Below are 25,591 nucleotides of genomic sequence, written 5' to 3' on the forward strand. Positions count from 1 at the left end.
TATGCATAACGCGTTGAACTCGGTTAAGTAGTTCCACAGCCTCAGGCACGAGAAACCCAAAAGTATCAAATGTAAAAAGGAAAAAACGTGTTGGATGTCAATGCACGTTTTTTCATGTTTGCTCACTTTGCATGAAGCAGGTTTTAAGGCTGCCTGATCCACTATGAACACAATACTCCCCAAGCCCACAAGAGAGAAAACTCCTGTTAGGTCGACAACCATGTGTTTCCCTCCCGTCAATCCGAAGACCAAAATGCCACTTGGCCGGAACGTTGATCTTCCTTTCAACAAGTCAGTCAAGAAATTCAATAGTGCTTCTTTTTTGACCGATATCCTGACATGCCTAAATATGTATACAGGAACGTATCGAATTAAGTCATGTAGGTACTTAAACCTCGAGAGCTCTTTACAATGTACTGTGCGCTCCCCAAAAGAGTCCAATCATGCCTTGCGAAAAACATGGCATATCTCATCAATCTAGAAAATAGGAATCATGAGGTGATACTTTATGATAGTATGGTACTTCGCGCGGTGACATATGTTGGCCTAGCTCATCTATAGGTATAATTAGTAGAAAATCTTAAGCATGTTGTTCTCATAATCACTCAAAAACAACCTCTTGTCTAACAATCATGCCAAAGTGTACTTCCAAGTCATGGGCAATGTTACTAAAAAGAGCACTTGCCAATACATATTAGGTTTGAACGGGGGGGGGGGGGGGTGTCATCGTTAGTGAAACCGCTAAAGTCAAAGCTTGGAATCATATCACGAAGATAAGCCAAAACACAACCATAATCAGAATCCATACCACCTATGAACTATTTCGCAAGATGTGGTCCTGAAAGCACCCAAGATTGGGCCGTCGAGGACACAAAAGCATAGGATGAAGCCTTTGCTGCCGAACACAATCCCAAATCCCCCAAACTTAACAGGAAAGGATACAATTCGCCATTGAAGGTCTCCAAAGTAAGGACCTCCACAAGCCGTCATGTGGGCCTTTAACCGCTTGGCGCAATCTTCTGTCAAAGAATAACGCTGCCTCTAGCATATACACGGGTTGACATGCACTTAAGGTAAAGAAAAGTTTTGCAATACCTATAAAAGATCAAAGAAGAGTAGCTTACTTTGCAGGTCACCTAGTTTGGGATGAAGACTCATCTAATCGACTCCTCTTCTTTATATGAATTTCCCACTAATAAAACCCATCGTCCCTACTAATGGCACCCCAAGAAGCTTCACCTCAAAATATGGTCTCCCAATGCCAACATGAAATAAACCCTCGTGAAATTTTGTACCATCACAAGAAGGGTTTATATGAATGATAATTTTATTTGTGAATTTAACTTCAAACTCAGAAAAAATTACATAAGCATCCTTTAAGTTTATATGAATTTTTGTATTTTATACTTAATTTTCAAAAAGCACGTGACCATCATGTACGACTTGTGTTAACTCTAAAAATTAACTCTCGTTAGTCCAAAAGACGTACAAAATCTTACAAATAGGAAACACATAACGAATTGTTTGCTTGCTTTTGAAACAATAACGGTGAAAGTGTGAAACATAAAAATTTATATAAACCTTAAGCAAGATCAATGCATTAAACATTAACTTCAAATTTAGAATCCAAAAGACTAATATCCAATTATTTTAAAACCCATGTACTAATTACTATAGTGAACGTTGGCAAATATTTCCTTTTGACTATATTCCGGTCTGGCGGTCTCACTCTCACCAACCACAAGTTACCAAAGTAAATGACATTTGAAAACAGGCCACCAGCCACTTGGAATTATAATTTAACTTATTAATCCCTTAGCCGCTAGACGTTACACACTTATAAATTAGACATGACATAATAATATTTAAATACTTATACTTACACCCATTCGACCCAACTCCTTGTATATATAAATATGCTAACTTGACACCATCAACTCTCAAACACACAAGACATAGTCTCCACATAATGCTAGTTCCATCTTTCAACCCTTCACCAACTATATAAATATTTACAAGCTTTCAACCTTTGTATAACCTTTGTACAACTTTTAAATATTTGACAAGCTAGAGAATATGGACGGAGCAAAAGCGATGGGTTCGATGAGGCGATCGGTGAGCCGGTCCATAAGTAGGAACCGAAGCACGGCTTGGAGAATGGAGGACGTGTTTGCAGGTGGTGCGGGTGGGAGCTACAACCGAAGGTCTAGTCGACACTCAGAGGAGGATGAAGAGGCTTTGAGATGGGCTGCTCTTGAGAAACTACCAACTTATGACCGGTTAAGAACCACCATCATGAAGTCTTATATGAATGAAGATGATGAAAACCAAAGAGGGTATAAGAGTAATGTATTGCACAAGGAAATCGATGTCCGAAAACTCGATCCGAATGATCGACAGCAGTTTATTGATCGGATTTTTAAGGTGGCTGAGGAAGATAATGAAAAGTTCTTGATGAAGTTTAGAAATCGTATTGATAAGTAAGTTTTATTATTCCCACCTTATTTTTATATTTATTTATTTTTCTACCATTTGTTTACTATTACAAAATATGAGTTTTGACTTTTTCTGACCTAAAAGGGTGTCACAAAAGTCTCTTAACTTTTGTAGTAGTTGTCCAAAACAATTAGGAAAACTAGGATCCCATAAACCATAGTTGTTCTTCTTTTTCCTCATAAAATTTGTGAAATTGTTTCATAAATCTCCTTTATATTATTAGTATATGATGATAAATGTTAAAAAATATCTATGTTTAGCTATTTTCCTTTTTGTTTAGCTATAGTTTACTTTATTCTGTAATCATTTTGTTTTTTTTTAAGTGTGCCAAATTTGTATATTTAAAACATATATATATAATGATAGAGACAAAATAAATATTCATAGTTTGTTCTTGTCTATCATGCTTATAAAGATATAACTTTGTCCTGAAAATATATACAGTACGTTGAAATGTTTTTTTTACTCAACAAATCACTATCAAGATAGATATTGACGTACGCTTAATTAACTACTTGTATAAGATAATTAAGTTCAGATGTCTCATATGCAATATTGCTGCCTCAAGAAATGGTCATGGATCCAAAAAAATATTGCTAAAACATATTAAAATATATGAGATAATCATTATACACGTCTTAGAACTATTAGCTCAGAAAGTGCTTGTTTCGTGATTGTCGACTCTTATGTATCTTAATATTATATTTAACTAAATATCATATACGTACGTTGAACTAGTCTTGGTGTTCTTTTTTTTTTCTTTTCTAATAATATATTTTTGTTTGTTTAAAGTTTAAACTAATCATGAAAATAAACAAAATATTATTTGAAACGTTTCAGGGTTGGGATTACGCTTCCAACGGTAGAAGTGCGATTCGAACACTTAACAATCGAAGCCGATTGCTATATTGGAGATCGAGCACTTCCTTCGCTAGCAAATACCGCAAGAAATCTCCTTGAAATGGCTGTAGGAATGTTGGGTATCAGTTTGGCTGAAAAAACGAAACTCACCATTCTTAAAGATGCATCCGGGATTATAAAACCATCAAGGTAATGAGTTTAAGATTTTCTTAACATAATACTAGAATCATATCTAAATAAATGCGTACGGAAATCAAACTGTGAAGTGGGATGTATATGCCTTTTGAAAACGACTTTTTAAGGCACTAACGAAAATTAAACATTAGTGACGTTTTTGTTTGTATGGTTTTTAATTATTATAAATCCAAATCCAACGAATTTTATTTAACAGGATGGCACTTCTTTTGGGCCCACCATCATCAGGAAAAACAACTCTTTTACTAGCCTTGGCCGGAAAGTTGGACCCAAGCCTAAAGGTATATTTGGACTTATGAATAAAAGTTAAAACAGTTTATATATAAGTACAATTAAATAAAAACAAGTTGGTAATATAACTATGATTAAAAGCAGGTTAGGGGAGAGATTACCTACAACGGACATAAACTCAATGAATTTGTACCTCGGAAAACATCAGCATACATTAGTCAAAACGATGTTCATGTTGGAGAAATGACTGTTAAAGAAACACTAGATTTTTCCGCAAGGTGTCAAGGAGTTGGTTCACGTTATGGTACTATTATATGACTGCATTTTAAAATTGGTTATGTATTGAACGTTCTTTTAGATATTATTGACAAACTCTTATTTAATGATAGAATTATTAACGGAGCTTGCTAGGAGAGAAAAGGAAGCTGGCATCTTCCCAGAAGCCGAAGTTGATCTTTTCATGAAGGTGACTTATTAATTTTTAAATTCTTGTTTTAGTTAAAAAAATGACATTTTTTTATAAATATATATGTTAATTAAAAAGTACTTTGTGAATTCAGGCAACATCAATGGAAGGAATGGAGAGCAGTTTAATTACTGACTACACTCTTAGGGTAAGCATACTTCTATAAGTATTATTATTATTATTATTATTATTATTATTATTATTATTTATGCCAACCAAAACACTATAACTATAAATAAATAAATAGTTATTTTGTATTATTATTATTATTATTATTTATGCCAACCAAAACACTATAACTATAAATAAATAAATAGTTATTTTGTAGCTAAATATCATAGCACCAGCAATTATGTGGCCACATGTATGTTTAAGTTTTTCTCGTTGTGGGTCAACGAATATGATCATATAATTTTATTATATTAATAATTAAGGTAGCATGTCGTTTTATTCTTCTACAGCTTTGAGTTCTTTTCAACGTTATGGTTGGTGAACTAACCTTTTGGAAAGTTAAGTTTAATATTATTATACCTTTTCATACAGATTTTGGGACTTGATGTATGCCGCGATACCATTGTTGGTGACGATATGATACGGGGCATCTCCGGTGGCCAAAAGAAGCGAGTGACAACAGGTTAACTATTTATAATGTTTCAAATCGATCAAAGTTGAAATAAACGCGAAAATGATTAAAATCATGATTATATGAACACAACAAACCCAAGTCATCTCATGGTGGGTGGGTAGTTGAATTGTAACAAATAAAGTGATTCTCACTTGGCTTATCCTTAATTAAGTAATGGGTTAAGTTGTATGTAGTCAATGAAGTCATCAAGTAGACCTAACACACCCCTTTCAAAGTCATGTTAGGTGAACACACAACACCAACGTGAAATGAGTGGCAAGGTGAAATGTGAAATCAATTAATATATATTTTTCATTATACCCTAATTAAGACACGCGTAAAACAATTACGACTATTTTAAAAGTTATTGGATAGCGGATAGTAACAAAAGGATATAGATTATATATCTACATGACGACATGTATCGTGGTGGACGAATTGTGATATGTGACTACTGATTATATAAAAATGTGACAAACGTAGCTGGCTAGGCCAATTTGTTATTTGTCATCATCGAGGTCCACTTGATATTTCACACATACATAACTCTTGTCTTCTTGTTTTTGGATGAAGAATCCATCACATCTACAACGGGCCCCATAAAAATAAATTACCGTTACTAAAATGACATTTTTATGACAACGACAATGAAATAATACGTGCTATTAACTTATTATAGTGATGAGTCTATGACACTACACACGTGCGTAACTATATATCATGAGTTAAAATAATGATGGAAGTTAATGATATCACATAACTTAAAGCTTATGAGACATGAGATGTAATTTCTTGAAATAAATTTGATGGATTTATGTAATAATATTTGACCTGTAAAACAGGTGAGATGATTGTTGGGCCAACCAAAACATTGTTTATGGACGAGATATCAACCGGGCTTGACAGCTCAACAACATTTCAGATTGTGAAATGTCTTCAGCAAATCGTTCATCTTACAGACGCGACTGTCCTGATGTCCCTACTACAACCCGCGCCCGAGACGTTTGATTTGTTTGATGACATTATTTTGTTGTCAGAAGGCCAGATTGTTTATCAAGGCCCAAGAGAATATGTGGTTGAGTTTTTCGAAAGTTGTGGGTTTAAATGTCCAGAAAGAAAAGGCACGGCTGACTTCTTGCAAGAGGTAGGCTTTCCAACCCATTGGGCTTGTATATTAAAATCCAAATTAAGGTAGTAAAATAGATGGGCCTTTTGCTTCAAGTAATGTGTGAAAATGACTTGGTAGACTTGGAGTATGGACGGCCACAAATAAGTCTTTTTTTAAGTCACTTTAAAATATTAGATTTTAATATTTTACCCTAGAGTGACCACTATTTAAATGCTTTTTAAGGCACTTACTTATTATTATTATTATTATTATTATTATTATTATTATTATTTATTTTTTTATTTTTTTTTCAAGTTTACGTAACTTTCATTATGTATTACAATCTTTATTTATTTATTTATTTATTTATTCATTTATTTAGTTTTTTCTAGTTGTCTCACTATGAGGTAAAAATGTTTAAAAAATTCACTAAATAATAACCAACTTTTGTAGCCGTTTAAATTTATTATAATTGGAAAAACTAATAACCAAATAGCAACCAAATTTCATATATGTTTAATATACCTCACTTAATACTAAAAAAGTTACCCATTTATAATTATAAACTCTACAAAATTAAACACCTAACATAAGCTGAGTGGCTTTAAAAAAAAAAAAAAATCTTTAAATGACTATACTGTGACAATTAGAAAAATTTTATGTAAAGTTACCATATTTCCATATTCTAAACTATGACGTTGATTATAGTAATATTTCAAACTTTCAGTTTAGTTGTCAAAAAACAATACTTTGGTAATCAAGAGTGATATTGCATTTTGATAATAAAATGAAACTTAGGAGTTGTATTTATTAAATTTTCAGCGTAATTGTCACCTGCTAAGTCACACTTTATATTACTTAATTAATTATAAACTTAATGATTAAACTTGTTTTTATCTTAGGTTACCTCAAAGAAGGATCAAGAGCAGTACTGGGCAGACAGAACCAAGCCATACAGATACATTTCCGTAACCGAATTCACAAAGCGATTTCAACGATTCCATGTCGGCCTTCGCCTCGAGAATGAGCTCTCGGTCCCTTACGACAAAGCAAGAAGCCACAAGGCTGCATTAGTATTCAAAAAATACTTGGTCTCCAAAAGGGACCTCTTGAAGGCCTCATGGGACAAAGAATGGCTACTGATCCAGCGAAACTCATTCGTTTACGTGTTCAAGACTGTTCAAATCATCATTGTTGCTTTCATCGGATCAACCGTGTTCTTAAGGACTAGAATGCACTCAAGAAATGAAGAAGATGGTGGTGGATATGTTGGAGCACTTTTGTTTTGCATGCTTATTAATATGTTCAATGGTTTTGCTGAGTTATCACTTACGATACAACGACTTCCAGTGTTTTTCAAGCAAAGAGATCTTTTGTTTCACCCGCCATGGGCGTTTACGCTTCCAACATTCTTGCTTCGAGTGCCTATATCCATCCTGGAGACTACGGTTTGGATGATTGTGTCGTATTACACCATCGGGTTTGCTCCTGAAGCTAGCAGGTTCTTCAAACAGTTCTTGTTGATATTTTTAGTCCAGCAAATGGCCGCTGGAATCTTTAGGGTTATCGCGGGAGTTTGTCGGACTATGATCATTGCCAACACCGGCGGAGCACTCACTCTACTTCTCGTGTTTCTTTTGGGTGGTTTCATCCTTCCTAAAGGTACTTACTACTTAGTTACTAAGCATTTAAACTGTTCTGGCAAAAGTGTAACACTTACACTGATTAGGGCTGACATGTCACATAATACAGTACCAGGGTCATTAATAACGATTTACTAAACTGTTCATTAATTCGATAATCATTTTGACAATTTTACATTGTGGTATAATTGTAGTATATAGTGTTAGACATAGTTATTTGATATTTATTATTTTAGGGTTTTCGAAATTTTGAATATTACAAAGCGCATCAATAATCATTCGTGTGATACATAGGTCAAATTCCGAACTGGTGGGAGTGGGCTTATTGGGTTTCACCCATGACATATGCTTACAATGCCATCACTGTGAATGAGATGCGTGCTGATAGATGGATGAGCAAAAATGTATGTCATATAATCGTATATACTTATTTAAATTATCTTTCTAATGTGACACAAATATTGTCAACAAAGGCTAACATGATTACATGTTTACATCCAATACAGGCTTCTGATAATTCCACTCCTTTGGGTATAAAAGTCCTTCAAAATTTCGATGTTCCAACCGAAAGCAACTGGTATTGGATTGGCACCGGTGCTCTTGTCGGTTTCACGATTCTACTAAACGTGTTATTCACATTGGCTCTCATGTATTTGGATCGTAAGTGTCACATCTTCGGATCTTACTGAAGTTTTAATTTTTAATTTTGGATCTACTTTTGTTTCCAATAATGACTAACCTTTTAATCTAAATGTTAATATTTTAGCACTTGGGAAACCACAAGCAGTAATATCCAAAGAAACCGCAGCAGAAATGGAAGCTAGCCAAGAAGATTCGAAAGAAACACCGAGACTTAGGACAAGTGCATCAAAGAGAGACAAGTTTCCTAAATCTTTATCTGCTGCTGATGGAAACAATACAAGTTATAACAATAATATCTTTTAATTCAGTCACACATTATTATTATTATTATTATTATTATTTATTATTATTATTATTATTATTATTATGTTCATAACTTTAATTTGGTACATTTTCAGGGGAAATGGCTATGCATAGAATGCATAGTCGAAGAGATGACGATTTATATAGAAGTGAAGATTCAAATCCCGACGCTGCAAATGGTGTAGCCCCTAAAAAGGGGATGGTGTTACCGTTCACTCCTCTAGCAATGTCATTTGACACAGTAAATTATTTCGTTGATATGCCCGCTGTAAGTTAATTCTCAACAATACATTATGTTAAATAGCATCAAATAACATGTTCAACAAGTAAAAAATATGATAAATATCAAACAGGAAATGAAAGAACAAGGAGTGACAGAAGATAAGCTTCAATTACTCCGTGGTGTAACGGGTGCGTTTAGACCTGGGGTGTTGACCGCGCTGATGGGTGTCAGTGGTGCTGGGAAAACTACTTTAATGGATGTTTTGGCTGGAAGGAAAACAGGCGGTTATATTGAAGGCGACATTAGAATATCCGGATTTCCCAAAAATCAAGAAACTTTCGCAAGAATTTCTGGATATTGTGAACAAACCGATATTCATACGCCCCAAATCACCATTCGTGAATCTTTAATCTATTCGGCTTTCCTTCGACTTCCAAAAGAAGTTTCCAATGAAGAAAAAATGGTAAAAAAAAAAGCTAACCTTTAATCGTTCTTTATCAGTTTAAGTTTTAAGGATTTGATTAATCGGTTTAAATCGACAAATTTTCAGACTTTTGTGGACCAAGTGATGGATCTAGTTGAACTAGACAATCTCAAAGATGCAATAGTGGGACTTCCAGGAATCACTGGTTTATCAACCGAACAAAGAAAAAGGTTAACGATTGCGGTTGAGCTTGTTGCTAACCCTTCAATTATTTTCATGGACGAACCAACTTCCGGGCTTGACGCAAGAGCAGCTGCCATTGTGATGAGAACCGTTAGAAATACAGTTGATACAGGAAGAACCGTTGTTTGTACTATTCACCAACCGAGCATTGATATCTTTGAAGCGTTCGATGAGTTGTTGCTAATGAAACGAGGTGGTCAAGTGATCTATGCCGGACCGTTAGGCAAGAATTCCAAGAAAGTTGTTGAATACTTTGAGGTAATATTTCTTATTAAAATATATATAATCTTGACATTGAAATAGAAAATGGGCAACAAGTTGCGCCAGTAGTTTTTTAATCATGAATTGAAATACCTTATTTTTTCAGGAAATACCAGGGGTACCAAAAATAGCCGAAAAATATAATCCAGCAACATGGATGTTAGAAGTAAGTTCAATTGCTGCTGAAGTTAGACTCGGAATCGATTTTGCAGAACACTACAAATCATCAGCTTTGCACGAGTAAGTGTTTCTCTTTATTTTGTTCAAGAATTGTTTAACTAGTGAAATCTAACGCGGATTTATGTAAATTTACCAGAAGAAACAAGAATTTAGTTAAAGAACTAAGCACGCCTCCACCGGGTGCAAAAGATTTATACTTTCCAACACAATATTCTCAATCATCATGGGCACAGTTTAAATCTTGTTTATGGAAACAATGGTGGAGTTACTGGCGAAGTCCGGATTATAATCTTGTTCGTTATTTCTTCACGTTGGCTTGCGCACTTATGGTCGGTACCATTTTCTGGAAAGTTGGACAAAAAAGGTTTGATCTTTTTTACTCTTTGTAACTTAAAGCATGTTAGCATTATTCAAAACTCATTTTCTAACTCCTTTTTTGTTTTTTGTGTGTTTTCAGAGACAGTAGTAGTGATTTAACAACCATTATTGGAGCTATGTATGCTGCTGTCCTCTTTGTTGGTATTAATAACTGCTCAACTGTTCAACCAATTGTAGCAACCGAAAGAACCGTCTTTTATAGAGAAACCGCTGCTGGAATGTATTCTGCATTACCATATGCCATGGCACAGGTCTGAAAATAATAACAATAATAATAACAACAATCATAATAATAAGTTGGATGGATTTGGAAACAGTTTCTTGATTCATTTTTATATTGTTAATGAACAGGTTTTTGTGGAGATTCCATATGTGCTTATTCAAACATCATATTACACTTTGATCGTGTACGCAATGGTGGCATTTGAATGGACAGCAGCTAAATTCATGTGGTTCTTTTTTATCAACTTCTTCTCTTTTCTCTACTTCACGTACTATGGAATGATGACGGTTTCCATCACACCAAACCACCAAGTAGCAGCTATATTTGCAGCAGCTTTCTACTCGCTTTTCAATCTCTTTTCTGGTTTCTTTATCCCAAGACCGGTACATGCTCTATTCTTCACTTGTTATTTTTATATTTAATGTGTAATAATGAAAAAAACCTTACTAAAGATTGAATCTTTTTTGAATTCAGAGGATTCCCAAGTGGTGGATATGGTACTACTGGATTTGCCCGTTAGCATGGACCGTGTACGGGTGCATTCTTTCACAATATGGTGATATTGAGGACACAATTAGCGTGCCCGGGAATCCAAGTAATCCTCCAAGGATTAAAGACTATGTGGAAGACCATTTTGGTTACGAACCAAATTTTATGGCACCGGTTGCTATAGTTTTGGTTGGTTTTGCGGTTTTTTTTGCTTTTATGTATGCTTATTGCTTGAAGAAATTGAACTTTCAAATGAGATAGGTAGATCAAACAGTTGTAAAATATAGATATGCATTTCTTATTAAGCCAATTGAGATGTATTTTAAATTGTATATGCTCCTATAATAGTAATTCATATCATTTGAACTCTTTTTCATCATTTTGGTATACTTTCTAGTTTCAAAGTGTTTGTGAAGACTGATTTAAGGTTTGGACTTTGGAAGAAGCCCAATTAACTTACTAAGCATTAGTTTCAAATAGGACCGTCCAAACTGCTCGCCGCTCGCTCGAAAATTGCTCGAAAATCGCTCGCTCGTTTTATCGCTTGATTGTAAACGAGCCGCTCTGCTCGGTTCGGTTTGTAAACGAGCCAAGCAACGAGCAAGGGTCCGTTCGGTTCGGCTCGGATATTTTTTATTTTATATATATATATATATATATGTATAAATTACATAGTTAATTTTATAATTATCATTCTACTTGCATTCATTACACATTATTAAAAAGAATAATATAATAGATATTTGGATAAGGTTAAAGCCCTAGATCTTTCTCACAATCCCAATAACTCAATTCTCATCCAGACTCACGCACCACCGCTCCTACCGCCATCCTTGCTCTGACCGCCGCTGTCGCTCGACGCACAGTGGTCGTTACACAACACCGCTCTCGTCTCCTTCATTATTTCCTGTGCGCGTTGTTTCAGATTTTTCAGGTATGCTTATGTTCTCAATTTTAGCAATAATATATGTTAATTGATATGAACTATGTCTTTATTAAGTTTAATGTAGGCTTAATTTTGTTTGAAAAACCACAAAAAATTCATATGATTTATGGAACTGTAAATGATACGAATTGTAGGGTTTGTTTATTTTCACATTCACAAAAAGTAAAAGAAAATAAATAAAAATTGTAGCTTTATGTATATGATGGATTAAGTTAGCGTTTATGGATAATGTTATTGTGGTGAGAAGTTTCCAACTTTATGATGATATGTGGTATTACCATCTTTTCGGGTTTGCTTATGTTGCCAAGTTTTTCAATTCCAGTTTGCTTTTACTTTGAACCTAACTTTTTGTGTTATTTTTGTAGAATGGCTTCTCAGAAAGAGTCAAATCATGTTGATTTAAGTGATGGAGAGAGCATTGGCCTCGAGTCAGAGTCAGATGATGATATGGACAATGAAGCGTTTGAAGATGTAGTAGGTACAAAGCGAAAGCGAAAGAATCAAAGTATTGTGCATCTACACTTTAAAGAGATTGATGGTATGTACAGAGGACAAAAGGTTAAAAAAAATCAGTGCATTCATTGTAGGCATATTGGATGATTATCGGAGCTCTCTTTCAAAAGATATGGTGGAACTTCTTGTTTGTGGAAGTGATTGGTTAAAGGCCGGCTCAAAAGCAACTATAAAAACATTGGAAGTAAGCTTTTATTACATTATTCGACTTATTTATGTTTATACATTACACACTTAACATTTTTAGTTGCTTATAATGTGCCATATTTTTTTATTTGATTTGATTAAAGCGATACAAGCCTTTATTATAATATATGTTCATTTTTCTCTATTTGACCTGTTTGACGTATTGTAATTAGTTGTGTTAATTGGTAGGATAACAGGTTATGTCTATTGGTCTGAAGGTCTGAACTCTGAAGTGGGATTTTGTTGATGAAGACGCCGATAGCTCGCTTGAACGTAAACATGCTTTTTTGGGAATTTGTTGATGAAGGCTGAAGCCCGCTTGAACTTAATCATGCTTTTTTTTTGGGAATTTGTTGATGAAGGCTGAAGCCCACTTGAACTTTAAACATGTTTTTTCTGAGCGAAACAATAAAACATTTGTATATGTTGAACTTGTTATGTATGTTGATTGAATGGCAACGGTATTATGGTAGCATTTAAATTTGAAAATTGAAACTGAGCGAAATCGAGCAAAACCAAGCCGCTCGGTTGTAAATCAAGCGAGTTCGAGCAAAGATATTCTGCTCGTTTCCTTATATTCTAACCGAGCCGCTCGGTTTCAATTCGAGCCGAGCCGCTCGGTTTCAATTCGAGCCGAGTTCGAGCAGACGCTCGCTCGGTTCGGCTCGGCTCGGCTCGTGAACAGCCCTAGTTTCAAACTATCAAAGTGTCTAGGCCCAAATTGACACACAGAAGGCCAGAGAGCTAGTGTACATAGCATAAATCAAATTTATAATTTAATCAGTATTAAATTTTAGTCATTTTATAAGGTTATTATAGGTACTGGTTACAACTCGAATGCTTGTGTGGTATTTAAAAAAATGTCAACTTGGAAAATATTAATCAAAGAAAGAAAAACAAGATTTGAAGCCTACTAGAATCACAAAACTAAGGCTGTAGATACCTTTACTTTTTTCATTCCTAGTACTGTAGCACAAATAAGAAAAGTGTCTAATTTCGTCAAATAACGTTTCTTTATTACGATGATTCTTCTCGAAACCAAGTAATTTCTGAATCTCTAAATAACCCACCAATTGATATAAATAATCTAACTTGATCAAATCTTTCTTATGAAATTGACCTCTCAACGTATCCCACTAAGTCATCATCTTAAGAATCACCTTTTGTTTATGTAATGTTCATTTTTATGTTTTAGCTTCTAGGACCATTAAATAAAATACCGCCTTTCAAAATAAAGATAACTTTGTTTTTATTAGGCAGAGCTATTTGGTAAGAGATATATAAACTCTATATGAACTAGGGCTTTTAGAGTTTGTATTGCATCCTACATTATAAACATTAGGATTTCATGGATTATTTTGTGGTTATTTTGTTTCATTTTTAATCCAGTTGCGACAAAGTGTAGATAGTCATTAGTTAGGGTAATTTATTATATAAATAAGATCAACAAGCTTGAAGCTTGAGGTTTCCATAGTTAATAACTTAATATGTAGCTTCTATCAATTTATAGGAATGAGAGAACTAAAGTTTATGTATGATATTTTTCAAAAAATAACTAGTGATCTTTATTGATGTCATAAATCACAGTTCTACTTTTAGATATTGATGAATTATTGTTTTTCCCACCCACAACTACAACGAATAAAGAAGGTTTCGGGTTAAAGTCTCACTTTAGACAAAAAAATAGGAGGCTCAAGTTGGGTCAGAAGGTTTTTCTCACCTAGTCGTGTGTTTATTCCTGATGGTGGAATGAAGATGATCGGAAGAGTCAGTGGTCCGTCAGGTCTCCCACCCATAGAGTCAAGCTATAGAGAGGGACCAAAAGAGTGGCATGTAGGCATACCATATCCCTATCACAAAGGATGAAGAGGCTATTTTCAATGAGAGGCCCTTCATAGCAAGATTATAAATGAACTTGAAAAAAAAAATATTTAGAAGCATAATTGGCAACATCAAAAACCTAGTGAGAAAGTATAATATGAACATATCAAATATCATAGAGGTGAAGGCAGGCAGAGGTAAACACGCAAATTATCACCAAAAGTAAAAGTAAAGAAAACTTTTATATGAAAAAAGTGAAGTAAAAAACTGTACCATTCTCTAAAAATCATTTACCTTAATAACACGTCTTCACGAATTCATATAATTGATCATGTCCTTAGAAATATGTAATTCTAACATATTCTATATAATCAGCTCATCACAAATTAGTTAGGATATACCGCTAATCGTCCTCCCCAAAATAGATCATCGTAGCTTAATAAATGTTTGATAGTTGATAAGGGTGTACTTTTCTATTTCTTCTTCTAGCCCGCGAGTTAAAGATGCTTTAGATTTTAAATATTGAAGGTCAGTGAAGGGGTATGCACCCGCCTTAACATCGAGCGGGGCGGGTCAACCCACAAGATATAGACAAGAGGCTTGAAATCAGGATGTCACGAAGACACAAAGCCAAAACCTATGCGCAAGCGCATGAAACATCTGCGTGTGACGCATATCACATATGCGCAAGCGCATAAAACATCTGCGCGTGGCGCATATCACATATGCGCAAGCGCATGAAACATCTGTGAGAATAAAGAGAAGACCTTGCGCATCCCCGGGATAGGCGCATAAAGGCCGCGCGTAAGCGACACACAACAAATGAGACAATAGTCTAATCCAAATCAGGATAAGGACAACCATGATTGTACTCATCAGGCAACCTTCCAGAAGGTATCTTTTAAGGAATAAAGAATGTGTTGATGTTGACAGCTGCCAATGAAGGGTGGATAACTCAGCAAAGCCCATGTGCCACCACGTGATGGCACATGGGTCAGGTGAAATACTTTGGTCAGAGAATAATCAATAAAAAAGCACCAGGTGTCCTAAGTACACGTGGCGCGAAGCAATAGGAGGAGGCCAAAAAGGCCCTAATTGGGTCTGAGCCAAATCATTGGAAACCCTAATACTATAAATACCACACCACCTCCACAGTTGGAGGCAGGCAAGAAAATATACTCTAAGTCCTTTACTCATTTTCACATCTTGATTATCTTCTCCTACAATACCTGATTCTCACACCGGAGGGTTACCCCAAAGAGGACTCCTCTGTCTCTTTCTGAGGGGTAAGCTCACGGTGCTGTTCGTTTTTGTAGGTTCCCTGGACGGATCGCACGAGATATCTCGATCAACTCAGGTGCGGAATCCCTGCGTAGATCGTTACGAGTATAGAACACGAATCACACGAAACGAACACACGTTATATAATAACTCAAACACGTGATACGATATCACTATTACAGACTCTCGTCCTCACGTTACAATGAACTTGATAAACTACTGAAACGAACAACTAATTGGTACTTAACACTAAACCAAGCCGTAACCTAGGTATATAAATACACGACAACTTCGCCTGGCATGTTCAGGCGAAGTTGTCCATAAATTCGCTTGACTAACAAGTTCGCCTGTTAAGCGAACTTGTCAGTAACTTCGCTTAAACATACAAAACATAATTAAACATTACAGACTCGATTACAGACACTAGACTATGAACTACTGGCATTATGCACCAACAGACTCCCCCTTGGCAGTAGCTTCATATCTTGATCTTTAAGCACTTGTCTTGTAATCTTCAACCTTGTATCTTCACGCATGCACTCATTCTCTAACACAAACTGACACAACTCTTTGATACTTCCTCGTTTCGTCCTTCCAAGCAGGAATATAAAAGATTTTCTTCTCATTGAGCACCTGCAGATCAGCTTACGATAAGTTTACCAAATGCATCGGATCGTAAACTCTTAGGAGCTCTTGTTCATCCTCGTCTTCCATCACTGCCTCTGCTGTCTCACAATCCACAAACCACCACTTTAGGTCTTTAAGCACATCCTTGGGCATAAGCTTCATCGGTACTTCTTTCAAACACCGGATCGTTTTATACTTCATGACCATCCAAGGTTTTCCATCAGCTCTCAAACCTCTATCCTTGTCTTCAACAAGTTTTCCCTTCTGCGGTTTCAACAGCTCAAACTTCTTCTCTTTTATACTCTCTCTCCATACAATTTTCCCAATAACTCTAGCCATATTATCGTCACTCCGATTGATTAACCCCAATCTGGCTAAGTCTTTCACTTCACATTCTGGCAGTGTATTCAACGACCTTAACATTCTTTTAAAATACTGAACTCCGTCATACCGTTTAATCACAAAGAGCTTCAACTGCTCATCATAGATCCAGCAAATAATCCCTTTCTTCGCTTCAGCATAGTCTTTAATATTGTAACTCTTCTTAAACATTGTAGGGACCGCCGGTTTCTTCGTTTTGACGAACCACTGAGCATAGCCTTCCTTCCACCTAGGCTGCTCTTCCCATTCAGTCTCATCGATTACTGTCTCATTACCCATATCTGCTTTCTCCACACCTGGAATGTCATGCTCCACATTCTCTTCTTCTATTTCACCTTCTTCAACATCTTCTTCAATCACAATCTGAGCACCAATCTTTTCAATCTCTTCGACTGGCAATACATCATCATCAAACAACACATCATCACTAAACATATCATCATCTAATTCTTTCAAAGCATCAATCACATCATCAACCATCACCACTTCATCACCACCAGAACTGCCAGCCGCACCTGCAGACTCCCCCTGAGCTGTGGAAGTCCCAAGAGCTTGAGTAGTTCTTGGCAACTCACCACCTGCACCTTTCGATGCATTGGGATCATCGTCTCTATCATTTCTCTTCTTTGTCCTTAACTCGTCGCCTTTACAGCCTGTCTCCCCCTGAGATGCCAAGAACTCCTTCATAGCATCTATAATTCTCCCATGTTCAACCAGGAGGGACGACTGTAGTTGATTTTCTGCTACTAGGCGTTGAATAGCCTCGGTCTGGACAAGATTCACCCTTGATTGTTCTGCCACGACCCGCTCAAGTGCAGCTATTCCCTCCGAGTCTGAGAGGGTTGCATCGAAATCAAACCTCATGTGAGATGTGTCTTGAGTATACTCAGCAGAGATTTCGAATGAAACCGGGACATCAGAAGCAGCTGTGGACGTAACCGCAGGTGGTATCGTGACCGACAACCCTGCAGTTGCAACGACTGTGGACTCTACAAATTGTGCAACCACCTCTGAAGGAGTAAGCGTTGGAGGTGGTAAAGACACAATCTCCGGAGTCGTCCTCTGGAAAGTAGTAGATGGAATGCCGAAAGCTGATGATGTAGCCACCACGGGAACATCCGCGGCGCTTAAACTTGTGACCTGTAGTGATGTAGGAACAATCGACATACCTGACAGTGCGGGCGGAGCGAAACGTACAACTCTTGAAGTCTCTCCAGCTCCCATACCTGCACCTGTCCTTTCCCGTCTTGAACGTCTAATCAACTTGTGAATATCCTCTTCTTCTGACTCACTATCATCAGCTGTCCTCTTTCTCTTTCCAAACGTCCTCTCTTGAGTCACCAACATCCTTCTCGCCTCATCCATAACATCATCAAGATCTGAGTCAGCCACCGTCGTAGCTGCTCTAGTAATACGCACAGTCGAGACACGTTCAACTGGGATCTGAACGTTCTCCTCTGGATCCACCCGATCCTTGACCTCCGAATTCTGCATCAAGGTCCACTTCCTCCTCCGGTGACACAACAGGAGCAGCAGGTATAGCTTGAGATGCTCCTGCCTGTTGTGGTGCCGGGTCTCTGAACTCATCCCCACGAGCTGGCACATACCCCGGGTTTATTAAGTACCCAAAGAGTGGAGTATGCCTTGGACGCAGTTCAGGCTTGCTCCTCGCACTGGATGTTCGGCATTGAGCGAAGATACGTTTGCTCACACTCTCCACGTATCGTATTGGACTTCGTTGAGGCAACGTGGGAGCAACAAGATTCAAGATCATCTGAATGAATCTTGGATACATGATGAACCTCTCACGGGCCATCGCTCTTCTCTGTCTATCGATCTCGTAAAAGACCATCTGACTAAAGCTATAATGTTTGTTATAAGTCAGAGCAGTCATTGCTGACTGCATGGTCGCACCCATACCATCAGTGCCCGCCTTCCTCCCAGACATACAGACAATCATTACGTGCATGAGGAAGCGCCACTGATCAAGTAGGAAACCCTTCCTCCGTTGTGTATCGCCCAATGGACCAGAATAGCCCATTCGTAGAAATGCTCCATCGCGGAACGGAGCAACAAACTCTGTAGGGTCATCCCTAGTCTCCTCTCCAAAACGTAAAGCCACCCGTATTTGTTCAGAAGAGAACTGAACTTCTTGATTGTTGACGGTTGCTCGCATAACCGGGGGCTCAACGCGGCAATCGTATTCCACTGTCTGCCAAAAATCCTCAATATTGGGTAAGGAAATCGGCAGAGTCGTAGTAATTGCATGGAATATCCTCGAGCGAAGGAGGAAAGTGATTATCTCGCGGTAATCTTCAACTCCGTTCGCTTCCGGGTCTAAGGTGATAAACATATTGTGACCCGGGAAGAATTGCCTCTGATTATCTCCGTCATCTCCTCCAGCACCTCCAGCACCTGCTACTGCAGCCATATCTGCAACAAACGAACCAAGTTAGATAAACGTTAAGGCATAACACAAGTTCGCTTGTTACCATGAGCGAAGTTGTGATAAAATCTGTATAGGCGAAGTTAAAGTTGGGGCGAAGTTGGGAACAACTTCGCTTCATCTTTAAGTTCGTCTAATAACTAATAAGTAAAAAGGTCCAGGCGAAGTTAATGATAACTTCGCCTCACCACAACATCGCCTCAGGCGAAGTTAAGCCTCAGGCGAAGTTACGGATAACTTCGCCTGAATCTGAATCGACAACAGTAAGCAGATTCAAATTCAAAAATCTGATGTTTCATGGTTAGTTTGACGATTGAGAGATCCGAAACACATGATTTTAAGGTTGTTTAGACGATCAAACTGATTAGAACCACGTAAAACAAGTTTGAAAAAGCCGATTGAACGGTCCGAAGGTCCGAGGTTCATAACCGGGTCGAAACGACCTTTGATAAACAATAAAGAACATTGGTTATACGAAATATCGACACCACGAACCTTGAATCGGTAACGGAAACTGAGAAAAAGAACAAGAAATCGGAAAAAAACGACAAGTTCGCCGGAAAACTGGATAAGTTCGCCGATAAATACGGAGGATAAGTTCGCTGAATTTGAAAATTATGAACAGTTTGACCTTTAGGGTCGTTTATATAGGGGCTGAGTTATACAGGCGAAGTTACGGTTAACTTCGCCTAGGCGAAGTTATTCACAAGTTCGCCTGTATAACAACTTCGCCTATATTTACAAAATCAAACCTTATAATTTGAACATTTTTCAATTAACTTTTAAAACTTCCCTTTGAGAATTAAATGACACGATCAAGTCCAAGTAACCAGATATAAAAGCATACAACTACATAAAAAGAAAACTTTTAACAATTAAAGTTTAAGGGATCAAATTTCAGTCTTTACAAGGGACTACTACATTTTAGAAAAGATCCGAACAGGAATCATACTAATTACGTGACTGTCACATAGATCCATGTTTAGCTGTATTATGACATAAAGAAACAGGTTGTAAGCAGGTAAATAACTTAAAATGGTTTTCATCATTTCTGTGATACGAGTTAGGTTCAATTATGCCTCAAAATTTAAGTGGGCAACAACTCAGAGATTATGATGCCTCCTATCTATTCTCAAAGCGTATTTGGCTTTTCCCAAGTCACCCCGAATTGATTTCGACCCATAGTGTCTGATTAAGTTTGTAAGTACTCTTCATCTGATTCCCGTTCTCTTTCTTACTCCATGATTGAGAAGTCTTGACATTTTCAGCTATAGAATGTTTCAATAACTCCTAATTTTTTTATTATTATTATTATTATTATTATTATTATTTTTTTTTTATTTTTTTTTATTTTTTTTATGATAAACATTTACATAGACTTCAGAGTAGTAAACAACTGCAAGTCCCGAATCTGGATCACTGCAGTTTCTTCACACACTATCTTTGCGGGAATCAGAACACTTACGGGCTCGTGTATGACTGGGTAATCGCTTTTCTGCCTATCATTCGGAAAGATATATATGAAGACATGCAAAACTCGTAAGGAGTTTCCACGTAAAATCGAGTAGATTTAGTTTGTATCACATCTACTTTTACGCACCATAAAAAGCTACCATGACATACAATGACTGTTCTAAAGCCTTTTAAGCCTAATAACTTCACTAGTTAAGCACACAAAAGCAGTATATCTATCATTTTCCAAGGTTGGATCAATTTTCTGTTAAACATAGCAAACGAACTTCTTACGAAGTAGTAGACTTGAAAAATAATTTCATTTCCCTTTAAAAAATTTTAACATTAATCACCCCGACCAAAACAAAGTCTTCAGGTAAACGGCTATCCCGAAGATCCAATGGATCAGCTGGACCGACCACATACTAGTATGTGTCCTTCTAACTAAGTATGATCGACTAATTTTAAGCGAAAGAATGAAAACTCATCATAAACCGCCCCGGTCACTTTCAGTCATCTGGTTAATGGCTATCCTCAAATTCTACAAGTAGAAAATGAGGACCAAACATATCCTAAGACATGTCCTTCAAACTGAGGTAACCGACATAATTCTAAGCGATAGTGACGTTTTTTTTTTAAACGAACATAAAAAGCATGGTTACTCGGGATTGATCATCCCATTCAGCTCAATAAGGTTTTGAAATCTTATTTTGTCAAACGCTTTAGTATATAAATCACCGAAATTATCAAGCGTATCCACCTTTTCAAGCACAATCAGTTTCTTCTCAGCACAATCTCGTATAAAATGATGACGTATGTCAATATGTTTAGTTTTACTGTGCTTCACGGGATTGTTAGTTACTGAGATAGCAGCTGTGTTATCAATGCAAATAGGAGTAAGTAAGAAATTCAGACCATAGTCGCGTAACTGTTGTTGAATCCAAAGAACCTGGGAGCAGCAGTTGGATGCTGCCATGTATTCTGCTTCACAGGTTGAAATTGCGACTGAAGTCTGCTTCTTGCATTGCCACGACACCAATCTGCCACCAAGAAACTGACATCCTCCAGTTGTTGACTTCCGACTCTGATTGCACCCTCCATAATCAGAATCTGTGTAAGCGACTAGCTCCAAGTCTCCTCCTCTCGGGTACCACAACCCCAGCTTCGGCTTGCCCTTGAGATACCTCAGTATCCTCTTCACACCCTTCAGATGAGATTCTTTTGGGTTTGCCTGAAAGCGTGCACAAAGACAAACAACAAACATTATATCAGGCCTAGAAGCAGTTAAGTACATTAAAGAACCTATAATAGCCCGATATTGAGTTGGGTCCACATCTGCATCACCGTCTGACTCAGTACCCAATTTGTGATTGACGCAGATTGGAGTGTCGAATGGAGTGCTGTCCTCCATCTTGAAGCGTTTGAGCACATCATGGACATACTTGGTCTGATGAATGAACATCCCATCCTTCTTCTGATCAACCTGCAATCCTAAAAAGAAAGTTAGTTCACCCATAGCACTCATTTCAAACCTTTTCTTCATGACAGACTCAAACTCCTGACACATGGAGACTTTTGATGCATCAAAAATAATGTCATCCACGTAGACTTGCACCAGCAGGAAGTCGCTTCCTTCTCTCTTGAAGAAAAACGTGCTATCAATCTTCCCTCTTTCAAACCCATTTTCAAGCAAGTAATCTGATAAAGTTGAGTACCAGGCACGAGGTGCCTGATGAAGTCCATACAACGCCTTGCTTAACTTGTACACGTGGTCTGGAAAGTCTGGGTCAGGAAAACCCGGAGGTTGCTCAACATACACTACCTCATCAACTTTCCCATTCAGAAACGCACTTTTCACATCCAACTGAAATACCTTCATCTTCTTATAAGCAGCAAACGGCAAAAACAATCTAATGGCTTCCAACCTTGCCACAGGAGCGAACACTTCATTATAATCAATCCCCTCTTGTTGATTAAAACCTTTAACGACTAGCCTCGCCTTGTTTCTTATGATAATCCCTTTCTCATCTCTCTTGCACTTAAACACCCATTTTGTGCCTATCGCATGCACATGCTTCGGTTTTTCAACCAAAGTCCAAACTTCCATTTTCTTGAATTGAGCCAACTCTTCTTGCATAGCTTCGACCCACGAGCTGTCCTTGAGAGCCATTTGATAATTCTTCGGTTCAATCTGGCTGATAAAGCAGGTGTACAAGCATTCGTTGATTATGCCTGTCTCCTTGATGCTTGTGTAAACACAGGTGTGCTCATTCAAGCTACGTCTTGTTTGTACACCGGAGGACACATCACCAATCACATTCTCCAAAGGGTGATCTTTATGAATTCTCGTGGTCGGAACAGAACCGACATGCAAATTGTCTTCCAAGTTAGAAGAGAGCTCGTCAATGGTTGTTTCATGCTGAGAGTGAAATGGATTGAAAAATTCTTCTTCAGTCGAGGCAGCAGGGGTATCGATAGCATTTGATGAGGAAGGTTGACATTTATCGATCAGCTGTCTTTGCAATATATTTTCTTCCTCATCAAGGATCATCTTCGTAGCAACTCTCTCTTCTTCTTCAGCAATATCCAAATACGGTATGTTAAAAGACTTAAAAAGTTTAACATAGTCGAAAAACTCAGCAGGTCCGTTGCTTGGTTTTGGCGGTTGGTAACTTGTGATATCGGTGTTACACACCACCTCAACCTTGCTGGTCGATGTATTAAAGACACGTCTGGTGGGAGTCCCAACAACATAACCGACTAAGATTCCTTCATCGGCTACTTCACCAAATTTAGAATTTGTCTTTAAAATCGAACAAGGGGACCCGAATGGTTCAAGACCACTCAAGTTGGGCTTTCTCCCATGCATAAGCTCATAACACGTTTTACCAAGTCTTTTAACAGTTAAGACTCTATTCAGAACATAACAGGCTGTAGCAACAGCTTCAGCCCAAAACACCACAGGAAGCTTCGAATCAGCCAGCATTGTTCTGGCTCCTTCAATTAACGTTCTGTTCTTCCTTTCAGCCACTCCATTTTGTTGCGGTGTATACGGAGCGCTGTATTGGTGTTCGATCCCTTTCTGAAGGCAGAAGATCTCCATCTCAAAATTCTTGAACTCCGTTCCATTGTCACTCCTGATGAACTTAACCCTTTTATCCATAACGTTCTCAACTTTGGCAATCAAATTCTTCACCATCTGAGCCGTTTCATCTTTTGATTTCAGGAAATATACCCACGAATATCGTGAGTAATCATCAGTGATCACCAAGCAGTAAGAAGTACCTCCTAGACTTTTTGCATTCACAGGACCGAAGAGATCCATGTGAAGCAATTCTAGGGTACTGGCAATTGAATTGACTTTCTTGGTGAGATGGGATTTCTTGTGCTGTTTTCCCTTCTTGCACGCTATACATTTATCTTCAAAATTGAAACTCTTCAAGGGAATGCCCAGCACAAGTCCATTCTTGACAATGTGGTTCATCTTCCGAAGATGAATGTGCCCCATTCTCCTATGCCACAATTCGGACTCCGATTCGCTCGCTTTTGTTATAAGGCATGATTCTTCCGTGGCCATTTCAGTCGACCTCATATCCATAATATACGTATTTCTTTCACGTGGAGCCTTCATCACAATCCACTCCTCTGGTATCTGAAAACCAGGTTGCAACACAATCGCCTCATCCTTTGTAAAATGAACGGTGTACTCCTTATCACAGATCTGCGACACACTTAGCAGATTATGCTTCAATTGTTCCACAAAGTTAACTTTCTCCAATGTCATCTTTCCGTTCGACACCGTTCCCATTCCTGTAATCTTGCCTCCACTTTCACCGGCAAAGCTCACTCTCCCTCCTTGAACAGGTTTCAAATCGTGTAACAAGTATTTGTTACCCGTCATGTGCCGGGAACAGCCGCTATCCACAACCCAAAGATTAATGGCAGCCCTGTTCAACTGTTCCTGCACAATAAAGCAAAAGATTAGAATTTAGGGACCCAAGACCAATTGGTCTTGGATCTATACATCCCAAACTTTGCCTTTCCAAAGTTAGTCTCTGGATAATTCCTGTAAGTCCTATTAGGATATCTCCTTGAAGATTGATTGTGAGGCCTTCCAAACCTTTGTGAATTGAAAGAATTATAGCTTGTGGTTTGGTTATTAGCAGTGTAAAACTGAGATTTGTTTCTATGAAAACCTGAATTAGTCACATTTTTGAATTTTGAATGGTTTTCATTTTTAGCAGTATGATAATTACTATTAGGCTTATTCTCAATTTTAGTAGGCCTTACACCTCTGAATCGCTGCTTCAGAGGGCAATCTGCAACTAGGTGCCCTAATTGATTACACCTAAAACAACACCTATGCTCAACCTTTTTATCAACCGGTGTTTTAGATGTCGAGGCTTTATTACCGCCCGTTCGTCTCACATATGGTGGGACGTACGGGTTTAGTGGAGTACTTTTTTTATTCGTCTTATCTTTCTCTCCACCATTGGGTAATACCACCTCCTCTTTTGCCTTACCAGACTCGGATGACTTATCCGAATCCGATGAGACTGGACTTGGATCAGAAATTTTAACACTTGAAACAGGCGAACTTGTTTCGCCTCCACTAACATTTGGTTCTTTACAAGTTACTTTAACTGGTACTGTCTGAGCAACCTCAAAGTCAACAGATTTCTGAACACTAGGGTTAAAAGTGTAATTGTGATTATAAGGTGGTGGAACCTCATGATAACCGATTCCTCCTCTCTTAGCAGAGGAACCTTGATCACTAACAAGGTGATCAAGAATAGCAGAGGAATTTCTGAACTTCTCTAGTTTTCTATTTAGTTCCACCACTTTTACCTGGTGATCAGCAATCTGTTTTTCTCTATCAGCAATTAGTTTGGTTTTTTCTTCCAAAACTTCATAGCTTAAATCAATCACTTCAATTTTTTCAGCAAG

At 37.5% G+C, this 25,591-nt stretch overlaps 1 protein-coding gene across 1 annotated transcript; it reads left to right on the top strand.

The window, feature by feature from the left end:
* Window positions 1-1,847: 1,847 nt before the first annotated feature.
* On the top strand, window positions 1,848-11,330 carry LOC143625667 (ABC transporter G family member 35-like). Its single transcript, XM_077095951.1, has 20 exons — window positions 1,848-2,480; window positions 3,337-3,546; window positions 3,749-3,833; window positions 3,928-4,087; window positions 4,173-4,249; window positions 4,344-4,397; window positions 4,793-4,883; window positions 5,717-6,018; window positions 6,885-7,644; window positions 7,920-8,029; window positions 8,132-8,285; window positions 8,392-8,547; window positions 8,666-8,838; window positions 8,924-9,256; window positions 9,344-9,718; window positions 9,828-9,961; window positions 10,038-10,265; window positions 10,359-10,530; window positions 10,631-10,885; window positions 10,977-11,330. Exons 1-20 carry the CDS (start codon window positions 2,077-2,079, stop codon window positions 11,250-11,252), a joined length of 4,509 nt encoding a protein of 1,502 aa, XP_076952066.1. The 5' UTR covers window positions 1,848-2,076; the 3' UTR covers window positions 11,253-11,330.
* Window positions 11,331-25,591: the final 14,261 nt, after the last annotated feature.

This window comes from Bidens hawaiensis, unplaced genomic scaffold, assembly GCF_021521415.1.
Source record: "Bidens hawaiensis isolate Kalapana, Puna unplaced genomic scaffold, B.hawaiensis_p1.1 tig00004192_1, whole genome shotgun sequence".
NCBI classification, from domain to species: Eukaryota; Viridiplantae; Streptophyta; class Magnoliopsida; order Asterales; family Asteraceae; genus Bidens; species Bidens hawaiensis.

Excerpts from the sequence above, each read along its gene's own strand:
- LOC143625667 (XM_077095951.1), top strand. The coding sequence starts at position 2,077 with ATGGACGGAGCAAAAGCGATGGGTTCGATGAGGCGATCGGTGAGCCGG. Across the intron at positions 8,286-8,391 it reads GGCTCTCATGTATTTGGATC|CACTTGGGAAACCACAAGCA; the intron begins GTAAGTGTCACA and ends TTAATATTTTAG. Across the intron at positions 9,962-10,037 it reads AAATCATCAGCTTTGCACGA|AAGAAACAAGAATTTAGTTA; the intron begins GTAAGTGTTTCT and ends TAAATTTACCAG.